The sequence below is a fragment of the Vanessa cardui genome, chromosome 17, assembly GCF_905220365.1.
Source record: "Vanessa cardui chromosome 17, ilVanCard2.1, whole genome shotgun sequence".
NCBI classification, from domain to species: domain Eukaryota; kingdom Metazoa; phylum Arthropoda; class Insecta; order Lepidoptera; family Nymphalidae; genus Vanessa; species Vanessa cardui.
The window spans coordinates 5,994,356-6,009,633 of record NC_061139.1 but is presented as its reverse complement, the minus strand read 5'-3'; the positions used below and the strand labels follow the sequence as shown (position 1 = coordinate 6,009,633).

Sequence of the window (15,278 nt, the reverse complement as noted above, 5' to 3'; positions counted from 1 at the left end):
GGTTTAATTTTTTGAAATTCTTTTGGTGGTGAAAATTAAGTTACTTGTACTGGGGACCCTTAAGTTACTTGTACCGGGATAAACCCTCAAATAGGCTCCGCATTTTGCGAATTAAGTTAATGAGCATTACTATGTATGTGAAGTATGTACAAAATTTTCTTCTTATTCGAAATTCGTTTATTTTGATAATATTGAAATTCCCGTAAGACTGTCTTTATAAAATATTGTTAGCTTCTACCTACCAAACCCCTACGATCACAGATACAAGCCCTATAACGAATTAAATGCTTTTTTATCACTGTGATATTTACGATTATGATTTATACGCAGACTTTCGCTTCAAGGAAAGCAGCCGTAATGATGATGATAACTAATCTAATATTGGTGTATTAATCAATGCAGTTTTTATCATATTGTTTTAAAACAACATTGCATTATACCTAACCATATTTAAAGCTATTTATTACGAGTATTTTGTCAGAATATGACGAAACGTTTCCTTTATTTCCTATTATGGCAATCTTGTATGAGGTAGGTAAAGTGCTAATGGTTTAAGTAAAGAATGTTAGTGAGAATTAAGATCTATTAATATTTGCATTATAATTTGCATAGATTTGAGATTAAACATACTTTAAATTGTTATAAAAAATATTTAAAGTGTTCAAAACCATATAACATTTCCTGACACTTCAAAAAAATTCTATTCGTGGTTCTTGTCACGTCCGTGCGATCGATCGATTTGAATTCCTTTTTGGGCTGATATTATTGGGAATTACTTTCGAATATTAATTAGTGGTAGGGGTTTGTGAAAGCCCTGCATAGCTGCTTTACAGCCATCATATTCTACCGCGAAATAGATAGATATTCTTAGTTATATTCCCGCTTGAAGAGTGAATGAGTTAGTGTAACTATAATAGTATAGGTAGTTCATAGATTATATGAGGAATGATTAATATTTCTTACAGTACCAATGTCTATGGGTAGTGAAGGTAAACACCTTAGCTTTCCTACGTAGATAAATAGAATAGAATGGTGATGTATGGTGAAAAATCTAAAGAGCAAGCGAACTTAATCGATAAACTCAATTATCTATCTCTTTAATTTCATGAGCTGTTTGTTTTTATTAAATGAGCTTAGCATTCATGTGATGGAGTAGCTTAAGGTCGTATTAAAACACATTAAGCTCGGAGTAGTCAATCATTTTAAATAACGTGCATTTCACTTTATATATTTTACTAGTAGACACCCGCAGCTTCACTCGCGTTTTAGAGTTTTGGTTGTCATGTTAGGTAAAAAAGTAGTTTATGTCCTTTTTTAGAGTATCTTAGATATATATAAATATATATATTGGGGGATATAATAAAAGAGCATAGTAGTTCTAATCTTTAATTTCAGTTCAAACTTTCATCCCCTATTTTATGTCATAACATCTTCTGCATGCCAAATTTCAGCCCGATCCGTCCAGTGGTTTGGGCTGTGCGTTGATAGATCACTATGTCAGTCAGTCAGTCACTTTTTAGCTATATATATATATATATATATATATATATATATATATATATATATATATATATATATATATATATATATATATATATATATATATATATATATATATATATAAGCTTTCAGGGGGTGTTTTGAGATCTTTATTAAAAACCAACTGTTATTACAACCGGATTGAAGTTGGGCTAGGCAATCCTCATTGCTAATTTTCTTTTAAAATGTTTTTATCATTTTATGATGAAAGCAAATTTATTCATAATAAAGATGGTATTTTATTGGCTTATAAGATTAAGAGAAATATTTTGCCTTAACAATTTCAGTAATAAAAAAAATATGTCAATTTTTGTTATTCCAAGGGGCCCTATGTTGATTCGTGGACCACGCTGCCTATTGGATAATTCGGCCCTGAATCGTATATTAATATGAAAAAATGACATTGAGTTTTACAGTAGGTACCTACTTGTTACAGAATACAATGCTATTTTTTAATTATTTTTATTGCATTGAACGATTGTTGCTTTCTAATAAGTAATTGCGAAATTTCCAGGCCATTGAAGAAAATAACAATGTATGTTTTGAAATTGTTATCGTGATCTCATAAATGCATTAACCGTACATTCATGTTGTTTTATCACTGAATAATATAACTACGAAGTTATTTACTGATTTTCTATATTTAAATATGGGCGCTGGACAGATTGGAGGAATCGCTACTATGCGTAAATAATATAATATCTAATAATAGCTCGTTATCAAATGTAATTGATAAATTTATATAAACTTTCAATATGTAATTTTGTAGTTGACATAGACTTCAATAATGCGGCGGGCTTTCAAGGTGTGCCTGCCAAAGTAACAGAAGGTCAATTTATAGTAAGTAATAATGCATGCAAAAAATAGGTCATACAGAATGTAGAAATAAATTTAGACTAACATGAGTTTCTACTGAGAGTCGAGATGGCAGTGGTTAGAACGCGTACAGCTTAACCGATGATTGCGGGTTCAAACCCAGGCAAGCACCGCTGATTCATGCGCTTAATTTGTCTTTATAATTCATCTCGTGCTCAGCGGTGAAGGAAAACATACACACAAACAGCGTGGTGGAATATGTTCCAAAAACCTTCTCCTCAAAGGGAGAGGAGGCCTTTAGCCCAGCAGTGGGAATTTACAGGCTGTTGTTGTTTGTTCTTGAGTTTCTACTCATTCACCTACAGTTAACAATCACATATAATTGCCTATATACTTATGAAGGTTTGAAATTATTGAAACAAGTACTTCAGAAAAGCAACTCTTATATAACGTGTAATTCATTTGCGTTTCGTAGTGTTTTTTGTGATAATTATTTTAACACAAGTCAATAGTGTGTGAATATTTTTTTGTCATGTTATAATAATAAGTGTCTAACAGGTACATTATTTGTCTCACGCCATGCTGTTTTGCGTGGGCGCACTAATAGAAGCGCACGTTGTGCTAACACCAGCAATTTGCATTTTTGGGGAAAGATATAAGTTTAAAATATTTGCTGGCACACATAGATTTTTAGAGAACACTGGCACAGGTCGAGTTGTGCAACATCTGTGCATCCATAAAGGTGAGGACACTTTGATCTTGATTTATTTTAAATCTTCTTTATCCGATATAACGATGACTTTACGAATAAACGGTTGTGCTGGTTGTTAACTGTTAATTATTAATAATTTACCTATATTCATTATCTTACTCTGATCTGTACCCCTGACTTCAGTCTGTAATAAAACATCTACTTACTGTCAATATTATAATCGTGTGTAAGTTATTAGCATTATATTGTTAAACAATGCTTAAACAATACAAAATTAAATTATTACTAACAAATTGTGTAAATTATACAAAAAAGGATACATAGGCCTACTGATTTTAGCCATTCATTATCAGTAAGTATTTAATTAAAATGTTGTCATGGAATGATATGTGCGTGAAAAATTTAAATTGTTGCCTAGCTAAATTTAAGTATTATATAATATAAGTATAATAAAAATTAGGTAATTTAAATTATAAGAGTTTAAAAAAGAGCCTGAGGCCATGGGAAAGCTCACGCGGCACACGAGTAGTATTTTTATATCCAATTTAAAAACATTCTTCAACTTGATCGAGATCACTTTGATATTGAGTGATAAAAAAAGTTCCGCCCGTTTCTTTATACCCTGGATTATGAAATATTGAGAAGCGACAGTCAATTCTATTAATACACTAAAAAGTAGGAAGTTAATTAGCTCTACGTTTAATTCAACACTGACATGACGATTTCAAAGTGCTTTTATGACCCTAATTAAATAACATATCCCATTAAGTTGTAAGCTGTTTAATTAAAATGTTCAAGACATTTAGGATATAATCACACCATGCGATGGCAGGCGTGTTCCCCGGATAACTTAGCACTACTGGTTCTAAACCAACAGTTCTCCTTTCACAAACGTGAACCTAACACCGAATTCATCATAAACCGGGTTAGATATGGAGTCATTGGTGATATTGAGAAGCGTATAGGAGATCCATCGTGCCGATATTACGGCTGGGGCAGTAGAAGAAACGTAAGTTTTTTTTTTCATTTCTAGTTGAAATAAAATGGTGTTCCTAGCGAACCCCCCTTTTAAACGCTGAAACTATACGATCCTTGTATATAATAAGCTTTTATTATTACATTCATTAAAATGTATCGATCTGGATCATAATGTAAAAAATATCACATTCAGTCTGCCGGTCTAAGTAGCATAATGTAAACGGATTTTTTCATTCACAAATGGTTATTATGGTGTCATGGAATTTTATAATTCCATTTCCCAATCTATAACTCAGCGGTAGGTACACTTGCAATTATTTTTTAAAATAATATTAGCTGAAGCTATGCCGTCTCTCTTTATTTTCAATCAAAGCTCTCTTTAATAATTTGTATTAACGCTAAAACGTTCCGACGAAATAAAATTGTAAAAAATAAACCAAATGAACAATCTATATCTTCTATATTATTATATTCATTAAATTGATAAATATATCGTTCTGGATTATAATGTTAAAAACATCACATTTAGACTGCCGGTCATAATTGCAACATGTAAACGTATTTTTTTGTTCACAAATGGTTATTATGGTGTCACGGAATTTTCTAATTCCATTTCCCAATCTATAATTCAGCAGTAGGTATCTACAATTGCGAGATATTTTTTAAAATTATATCAGCTTAATTTATGTTAGCCGTCTCTCTTTATTATCAATCAAAGCTCTCTTGAACAATTCGTATGAACGCTAAAACGTTCCGACGAAATAAAACTGTAAAAAAAACTAAATGAACAATTTATATCTTCTATATCTATATTATAAATGTGAAAGTAACTCCGTCTGTCTGCCGCACTTTTACGATCAAGCTGGTGAACCGAATGTGATGTGGTATGAAGCAAATTTGAAATCCAAGAAAGGTCATAAGACTACATTTTTTGCCTAACACGTGACCACCAACACCTTAAGCGTGAACGAAGGGCAAAAACTACTCTATCATCAAAGAAACAAACAAATTTCTTATATTATATATATCTACTAAATCAAGTCTCGAATATTTTTTGTAAATAGTATAATAAAATAATTTATTTATTTTGCAGGGCTATCTCATACCATTACTTATTCGCTCTTATCGTGTTGAGGCTACCTTATTACCAGCAGACCGTTGCATGGAAATGTGGAATAATGAAGACAAATATCTTTGTTTGCAACAGCCGAAATGTAAGGTATAGAATCTTCTATAATTACGAGTATGGGAAAATCTTACATAATTTCTGAAGTCCCATAAGTAATCCAATAAAAAATCCAACATGTTGACATGGTATAATTTATCATTACAGTGTAATGTTATCAATAATAAAAATCCTGTTATCAATGATAAAATCTTAAATTCTTCTTTAATATACTGTAAGTACCTAAACTTTAGAGCAAGCTCTATGTAAGTACGGCTATCTACTTATTAAATTAAAATATAGTCTGATTGACGATTGCAGTTTTCAGTTATTAGCCGTTAAATAAGCTGATATATGATATACCTATTCGCGATTTATTCCGTAGTCAAGTTTTAGCTTCTAGAATATTTCTTTCATTTAAATTATATTGGTATTTTATTTTGTCAGAAAATATAACCAACTGCCGCTGCACAAATTGTTTTAGTTTTATTTTGTTTTAATAAGCAATATAATATAGGCCTCAGAATATATGTTGATATAAGTTATAAAAGAAATTTAAATATATTTTTTTTAACAGTCGGAAAAACATGGAGCTCTATGTCCAGTAAGTAGCGTTTGTTTGATTAAATCTTCACCTTTTATACAAAATAAACAATTTACTTGGAAGTTAAAACAGACGTAACCGAACTATGTTAATATTGTGTCAATATTTTTTTTTGTGAAGAACTTGTTACGTAATTCAATGTGTATTGTATTTTCATTGTTATCATTTCCGTGTAATTAATAAAGTTATTTTAACACAAGTCATCGTTCTGGTAGGAATGACATACAAAACATACTTTTTTGGATCTGGCTAGATATGTACAGTCAGTTAAGCGAAATACATTTTTTTTTTTGCAAATTTATTATATAAATACTTTTAGATGCATTTTAGAAGATTAACTCATTTATTTTATATTCAGGATGATTTGGGGTCGGTCCTCGTTTGTTCCGGGTATATTCAAGGCATGATGACGTCACGTCTGATAGACCGTCCTTGTGGAGTTGGTTTCGTGGACATGAGTCTATACAATAAGTTCCTTACTTGCGGCGTGGATGACTCTCGTGACGTTATCGACCACGATGATTTCATGACCGTTGACTTTAGCACCGCAAAGACTCCTCCTTCCCTTATGACCGCACCTCCTATGAATACTACTACCGAAACGTAATTTTCAATTAAATTTTTTTAAATGATTTTTTTATTTTTATTATTTATAATATATTACAAATACTTTTTTGTATACTAAGCGCATACTAAAAATCAAGAAAATATTGATATACAAGGGGCGGCCTTCTAGCTAAGAGTACCATACCATACCATACCATTAGATCTGGAGAGAAAAAAACGATCGAAGAGTCATCAATTGAATTATGTATTTATCTTGGTGGTTAAGCTTTGTACAAGAACGTTTGGGTAGGTACCACCCACACGTCAGATATTTTGCGGCAAGCAAGCAATATTCAGTATTGTTGTGTTCTGGGTTTTAAAGGTGAGTAAGCCAGTGTACCTACAGGTACAAAACATCATAGTTCCCAAGGCGATTGGGCATTGTTTAAAGTAATGGTAAATAAATTAATTTGAATAAATATTCGATTGAAAGTTCAATCAGCTTACTTCTTGATTACGTTTAGACTACCGTCTAGAAGCTAAGCTAGTATTGATTACTTATACCTTTGATATTCGAAATATTGAAGTTAGAAGACTCAACACTTTGATATTTTACGCGTATTTTTTGCCTGCTTATAGTCGTATTCGTTTGCCGTATTAAAATTTGAAGTCTCATATTGTAATACGCATATACTTACATATGTAATTTAGCTATGTAATTTTTGTAATAATGTTGGATGTTGTCGACAAAAAGTTATTTGTAAATTGATAATTTTAACCAATATAAAAAATTTAAGGACATGTACGACTTATTAATATTCTTTGGTTCCTTTTTGCTCAAAATGGAATTAGTGGGTTAATTATTGTATTGACATTATAAATAAATAAACACATTCTATAACTCGAACCAAATATCTTGCATCTTTATGTATAAGAATATGGAATAAAACTATTTTATTGAAAAAAATACGTTTTATATAAAAGTACAAATCCAGAGGTGTTTAAACATATATTATAAAGTTATAACTCAAATTTTATCTTTTAATTCCATTTTAAATTTGTCTCTTTGTTATTTTGATTTGATGACCGTTGATAGGAAATAAGAGTACTTCTATTTTCAGAGGTCCCACTTCATTTGCTTCTATTTTGTACGACCTTACAAAACTTGATATGATACTTTTCATTATTAACATGCCGAAGTTTCTACCTGTATGAAATAAACCGTAATAAAATTAATATTGTTTTTTATGCTAAGAATAATAAGTAAAAGCGAAATCTATGTTACCTATACAGTTTCTTGACCCAAAGCTAAAAGGAAGGAAGCCGGCAGGATGACGATCAACAGAACGTTCTGGTAAAAATCTATCCGGGTCAAATTCATTAGCATTTGGTCCCCAAACAGATTGCAACCGATGAATTGCAAAAGCACCCACAACCGCCCCTGTACCCTTTGGGACGGTAACGTTACTGTGTGCTAAAACGAAAGATATACAACATGTATTCTGGAAAAAATATGTTTTAGTATACCTGTTATAATTAGAACCAGTGAATAATAGTAAAATCTTTTTCAATAAAGTAATTTTACTGTTTTTGAAATAAATATTTAATATATGAAAATATAATAAGATATAAAACTTACGCAAATATATGTCTTTATGTATATTACGTGAAATAATTGGGACAACCGTGTAAAGACGCATACTTTCTTTGATTACTCTTTCCAAATAATTCATTTTAAAAATATCTTCTTTTAAAGCTCCTCGCTTAGAGTTTCCGAAAATATTTTCTTGTCTGAAAATAAACAAATGCCGATAGTAATTTTTTTTATTTCGAAACAATATAAAAAATATTTCTAAAAGTTGTGGCTGGTGACAAGTCAGCAGGTTTATTTGTCGCCACAAGAATGGATTTACAATTCAACAGGGAAATGTTGTTTCCACCCCTCGACAAAACTTTTATCACCATTCCAAGTGGTCATGATTTTTACACTACTGAATTTCATATAATTTTATCTGTTTATAATTAATAATTCCCTTTAAGTATACATATCTAGGCTGAAATCTGTGAATTTACAAGAATCATTGACTGTGTGTGTATATGCGTTATACGTATATACATATATAAGTATACATTATAGGTGAATGTATTTACAAATAAAAAGACTCTATAACTCACTCCTGGAAGACTTTATTTTGTGCATCCTGATGAATACCGAGTAATACCAAGGTGTAAGCGATGACCACAGCGGTGGTGTCGTTGCCGGCAATTGTGATAGAATCAATATGTTCCCTTAACTGCTCATCTGTAAACTCGATCTCGCGTCCGAATAGCATACCAAGGACGGTTTGAGGCTTCCCAACTGAATCAATGTCTATTAAATGGTTATTTATATAAGTATAAACATTGTAATAATAATAACTTCTAATATAGAAGTATTGTTGAACTAAGTCAAAGTGAAAACTACAACCCTTTCAAAAAGAAAATAGTAATAAGAAAATATCCAAAACTGAGAAAAGTCGAGGCAAGAAACTGTATGTTTTTATTTTAAAGCTGTCTCAATAAAAAAAGGTATTTTTATAGCCTTTCTTCACGTGAGTAGTGTAAGTTTGGAATGTACTCGTATAATTGAGGTACATTCTAAATAAAAATTGTATTATAATTTTATGAAGTAAATAATACAACAATTTCAGTAAATGTTTTCAATGAAACCGTGGTGAAACCCGTTTTTCGACAGTTAAATAAAAAATGTGAAATAATTAATTAGCTACCCACTTTTACATAGAAATGATAGGTACATTATTATTGCTGAAATTTTCGCTTATGCGTGTGGTATTTTTCATTCAGTTTCCAGAATTATCATGTCTTAGATAATATTTGTTTTACGCTACATTGACAAAATGCGATGCGCGTTTGTTTACCAAGTGACGTTCTATTTGCGATAGGTACCTTACATGACGTTATGTTTGTATTTAACTATACTTGACAAAGTTAGAATGTTTGATATATGAACACGAGGTTGTTTTCCTATACTTTGTTTTCATCAAACTTATATACACTACATATTATGTAAGTGTTATGTATATTAATAGTGTTTATATGCAGTGTTTTATTTTCTTGTATTGATAAACACCACGAAATTACTTATATATAATTTTCTGTATACACTCATTTACATACAAGAATGAATTAAAAATAACCATGTCGGATTTACTAGCCAATATCTACGCATCGGAGTCAATTAACCATATTTTGTCTAAATGATTTTTTTCTAAGTACCATTCAATATTTTTTGCGACGAAGTTACTTTATTACGAATATATGCGATGATACGGTATACAGTATACTATGATACTCAAATGAATATAAGTCTGGTTAATGAGAGAAATATATGATGATATTATAACAATTTCTTTATCATCATCTCATCATCATATTTTAAACCCTTGTTTCCTATTTTTTTGTCCAGGAGCCCTCAGTGTTCACCATCCAATGGATAATGTGGCCATGTATACATATGTTATTTAATATATGTAATTTTTTTCTTAATACGTCAATGACGTAAAAACGACGCGGTGTCATCCGTAGATGGACATAGCTTATTATTTTTTTCTAGTGCCTGTATTTGTCATTTGACAAGTACGCCAATAAGAGGGACAACTACATAATATCAGTACGCAATCAAAAATAATAATCTATTTAAATAGTTAAAATATTAATTCATTTTGCCCAAAAAATGTATAAAAAAATACCTATCTCGAGCAAAAGAAAACATATATAAAAGTATCATATTAAATGTTGGAAAAACCTTTGCATAGAATTCATAGCATAGAACTAAATAGTTTGTAGCATACCGTTTATTATTATGTTATGTTTGTATCCAAGGCTACTCGGTAAAATTAGTTGTAAATCTAATAAGCCAAGGAGATGAGACATCTGAGTACAATGGATAATTTACAAAGCATGGTTTATTTGTTAGTAGCTGTAACATGCAAATAAAAGTTTTATTACATTTACACTTATGCATGTCGAGTACCTACTGGCTGAGTTTTAGTGGCTATGTAGAGGTTTGGAATTATGTTTTAAAAACTATATAATATAATTTAAAAAAGCCTGCAGAGTTATGTAAAAGTTGCAAATATGATCCTAACCCTAAGGAGATTAATGCCCTGGAACTGTTAAAGTATATAAAGAGTTTTGTAAGCTCGTCTACGTAGGCCCCACCCACTTATCGTGTGTTCTAACGTCAAGCTATAATATTTAGTTTTTTTTCGTTTTGTAAGTAAGCCAATTGAATTCAGATAACAAAGTTGTTGTCGAGTATTATAAAAATACACGTAGGCAGATTACTTACTATAAATATTAAAACGAAATATTTTTTACAAAGACACCTTAAGCATGGTCGATAGAAGTTCAGACTAAAAAAAATTGATCAGGGCTTATAATTTAGCATTAAAGCTATGATAATGATAATGAAAAAAGCATATACAAGTAATTAAAAAAAAATCATACCCGTCTGATTGTTACTTTTCGCCACTTTTTTCTCATATTCAATTCGTTTTTTCTTCACTACCTGAGAAAGATGCTTGTTTTCAACAAAACTATCGAACATAACATTATTTATATAAAATCGTACATAACATTTATCGTTATTAAAAAAAGATTAGTCATACTATTTTTTTATATTTTATATAAAAATTTGCTCGAAAATAAAGTGAATTCTCTCATTATGCACTCAAATATAATTTACATTAAAAACTTATTTTTACTCTTTATACATAATTGACTAACCTCATTGGTAAATTTATGAGTCAGCTCAATATTTTCTTTCTGCTGTTTAGCGTAAGGAGTTAGATTAAAAATAAAGTCGGGTTGCAGCCATACTTTAAATAAGCGTTTGTTTAATATCGTCATGACAATGTGCCGTGCTCGAAGGTAAGGCGTATCTGGAGTATGTTGGACGTCCATTCGTTCGCCCATTGCAGTTTCTGTGATACGTCAGTATAACGTTATTCGAAATGATTAGATGTAAATTCCTTGATATGATAATTGCAAATTTTATTGGTGGTATTGCTTTGTGCAAGCCCGTCTGGGTAAGTACCACCCACTCATCTGTTATTCTGCCGCCAAACAACAGTACTCAGTATTGTTGTGTTCCGGTTTGAAGGGTGAGTGAGCCAGTGTAACTACAAGCACAAGGGACATAACATCTTAGTTCCCAAGGTTGGTGGCGCATTGACAATGTAAGGAATGGGTGATGGTGACCACTTAGCATCAGGTGGCCCATATGGTCGTCCGCCACCCTATTATATAAAAAAAAAGGTCAAGCGTGCAAACACAACTGAATTAACTGTGTGTGCCTAATTTGTGTTTATAATTCACTTCGTGTAAAGGAAAACATCCTAATAAAACGGGAATGTATCGGATGAAAAACACCCCATGTGCGTAAACGAGTAATGATTCGGCGTATTCGAAGCGCCAAACCTTATCTTCAAACCGAGAGGATGCATTAACCCAATAATAAATAGACCACAGTTGGCCATTTCTAAACTGCTACTTTACTTTTACATCTAGGGTCCCGTAGTTCAGATTCACTTTGGACAAAACCTAGTTTTGTTTTTTATATATTCTAGTTGCTTAAACCAGAAACACTTCAAAATTGATATGGTGAATTAGATAGACAGAGTAGATACTCAATAAATTTCTACGCGAATTGTTCTTCAAAAATGTTTTCTACTAGTTTAGTATTCATTAATTTAATGTAATTTTTTTACCGAATACAATGTCCAGCGTACACGCCGTGATGTATTTCAGTACATCAAATTCAGATTTTCCCGACTGCTCGCCGATCCTTTCAATAAGCACGTCCGCTTGTGTTGAAATAACACTTAAGTATTCTTCCACTACTTTATTATGGAAAATCGGTAACAATACTTTTCTGTGAACTTTCCAGAGATTAACTAAAAAAAAAAAGTTTTATTTAGATTATTTTATAATTAATAGCTTTTAATTTTTACGTTTTTGTATTAATTAATTTTATTATAATGTACTAGTAGTAATGTTTATTTTTTATATTAATTGTAATACATCAATCAACTTATAATGAGATCAAGACAAGGTTAATATATTTCATATTTGCGTGTAAATTGCATTCGACAGCAGTTACAAGTAGGTACTTACGAGGAGCAATGAAGAGTCCACGTCCAAGCCAAGGACGTAAGAACCGGTACACCTCATCTTTGTCGAGACAATTTTCTAAAACTACTTGGGCATCTTCCGGATTGCCAATTGCTGTGAAACAGGTTAATAAATTTTTCATTTTAATTTATCTCAAAAATTCAAAATCAAGATCAAAATAAACTTTATTCAAGTAGGCTTTTACAAGCACTTTTGAATCGTCATTTAACAATTAAGTGAAGCTACCACCGGTTCGGAAAGTAGTTTCTAACAAGAAGAACCGGCAAGAAACTCAGTAGTCTTTTTCAACATTTACAAAATACAATCAAATTAGTTAAATACTATGTATGTAATGTAGTTTCAATAATATTTTGTCATCATTTGAAAACTTAGTGATGATCTATATAATTACAAAACAGAAAAGTCTATACTTACTGAGTTCGACTCAGTTAAAACCAAAAAGTTTTAAATACTAAAATACATGCATATTTAAAAATAAGTACTTAATTTCTATTACTAACCAATGTATAACTTTGGTCCCAACCACAGTTTTACTGCACCTTTATGTTTCTGTGCCAGCGAAGCGAAATATTCAAGGCTTTTTAAAATTTCTGAGGAAAATATTAAGTTAAAAATACGGCAAGAAAATTTTATCTATTTATAAACATGTATTTTTAGTTATATTTTTTGCTATAATATTTGAGTGTGGTTATAGTATTTGAATGTTGTAATAAAAAATATGATTAACTAATTAAGTGTTATTATTTTATAAGTGAGTGTTGGATTATATTTAGTCTATATTAAATGATAAAGATATGAAATTAGCAATTATTTCATTCAATCATGTAGCCTCCAGTGTGTATTGTCAGATCAAGCTCTATTCTGTCACAACTATAGTAATTTACTTCTGAGTAAGAGAAGAAATAAAGCAAATTAAGTACATTTTAATTCAATGATGCTTACTCGAATTTGAAGCTGAACGAAATTTATTAGTCAATCGATCAAAATTTAGGTATCAATCAATCGATCAAACGTTTTCTCGAATATATTCTTTTAAATACCTTATTAAAAATTTCATATAAATATTTGTTACTATAATTTATAAGCCATGTTCACATTGACTGAACAGTTCGTGACCTTAAGTTTATTGTGCGATGGAAAACGTACACGCAACTACAACATATTGTATTTGCTGGGAGGTGAATATTATATTTTAATTTTAAAATTAGTGGAATGGAATGAAATTGGTTTAGAAATAATACCGTCTTTACTTCATGACCTCTATTTATATTCCAATTCACTAAATTATTTTATGTGAAATTGTAACGATTTATTACCCACAATAACAAAGTATATTTAGATGACAAATAAAAATGATAACTTATAAACTCATTGCATGTATATCGTAGTCTATTGAAAAATTCTTATTCTTCAGCTATATTGTACATTATCAAAAATTTTACAGGGAATTGAGATCAATCCAGTATGTAAGTACTTATCATAAAACACGATAGCTATTTTTTTAAATTACAACCTATTCTATAGTCTACATAGATTTGTTGCTGAATTCGCTATTTTCGTGACGAAACTAAATCCTGAAATAATTTTAGTATTCTAATTGTTAACTTTAAGTAAGTAAATAATGAAAAACTTACTCTCTGTGCTTCCGATAAAGAACATAGCATTTCCCACTAGAGGTAATGAGGGTGGCATAGGCAACGTTGCTGTAGCCCTGTCCAATCGCCTCGAACCAGCTACCCAGTACGCCATGTAGCCACATAATATGATAAACATCATTGCTACGATGATCATCTTCGTATTCTTTAAAAATACTGGCCACATAAAATAAAATGTTACAATATATTCAAAAATATATATTTCTGGTTCACAATTGTCAACTTACAGAATACACATAAACTTTTGCGATGTCTAATATAAATTTTAAATATTTTATTCGGGTTTTTAAATCAAATTTTTAAGTCATGACCTGACCACGGCAGATGCAATTCTGTTAACACTGCGTGCAAAATATTAAAGATGTACGTATATGTGCTTAAAAAATTATGCGCAATTATGACTAAAATGTAGAATTGAAAGTTACTCGTTATGTACTACGTATTAAGCGCTTATGTATTTTTTACATATATCGCAGTGTGGTCAAATCAGCTATTCCATCTTACACTGTGGGATAAGAGTTGATTAAAGTTTTCTATGTTGTAATAGGCGTATTCATCAATAACTTCAGCACTAAGCGCCCCCACAAATCAAATAGTTTTGGGAAATCAACCCACCTAGGTACCTACAAAAAAAAAATTTTGGCCTCGAACAGACGCTGCTTCGCGAACAAAGGGGCCTCTCGCTGTCCTTTAAAGGGATCTTAATGTGAAGGACAACCTGGGTATTCAGTATTGGACAGTGGAAAATATTAACAAACTACTTTTATAGTCAAGGTCCTGTACGATTTCTAGCACTCCAGAATGAAACTGCCATGTTAGGCTCACAAAACCATGTTGCTATTGCATCACTACTGACGTCAAGTAGGCTGGCGTAAAAGTATCGTCAATCAAAAATGGGTGAGATCACTGGAGGATTTTGAGAATTCGAACAAAAACACCTTTCTTTGAACTTCACGACACCTTTTAAGAGAAGGAATCAGAATTCAACTTCATTTATACGATACGAGGTACGACTCCATCAACTCACAACAAAGTTGCCTAAGCCAATTTGAACGCTTTACAAATATT

General features: G+C 31.0%; 2 protein-coding genes across 2 annotated transcripts; one reads left to right on the top strand and one right to left on the bottom strand.

Annotated features, from left to right (window-relative positions):
- Window positions 1-2,115: 2,115 nt before the first annotated feature.
- Window positions 2,116-6,447, top strand: LOC124537019. Its single transcript, XM_047113728.1, has 7 exons — window positions 2,116-2,225; window positions 2,309-2,379; window positions 2,914-3,097; window positions 3,874-4,076; window positions 5,139-5,264; window positions 5,788-5,814; window positions 6,173-6,447. The coding sequence occupies exons 1-7, from the start codon at window positions 2,189-2,191 to the stop codon at window positions 6,419-6,421; spliced, it is 897 nt and encodes a 298-aa protein (XP_046969684.1). The 5' UTR covers window positions 2,116-2,188; the 3' UTR covers window positions 6,422-6,447.
- A 977-nt stretch (window positions 6,448-7,424) lies between these two features.
- LOC124536884 (cytochrome P450 4c3-like) lies at window positions 7,425-14,360 on the bottom strand (the record flags this gene model as incomplete). Its single annotated transcript, XM_047113535.1, has 10 exons — window positions 14,190-14,360; window positions 13,056-13,145; window positions 12,538-12,648; window positions 12,132-12,317; window positions 11,149-11,345; window positions 10,870-10,930; window positions 8,536-8,731; window positions 8,000-8,151; window positions 7,646-7,834; window positions 7,425-7,567 (listed from the first exon to the last, which is right to left on the bottom strand). Coding segments are annotated over exons 1-10 (1,482 nt in total), but the record flags the coding sequence as incomplete, so codon positions are not given.
- Window positions 14,361-15,278: the final 918 nt, after the last annotated feature.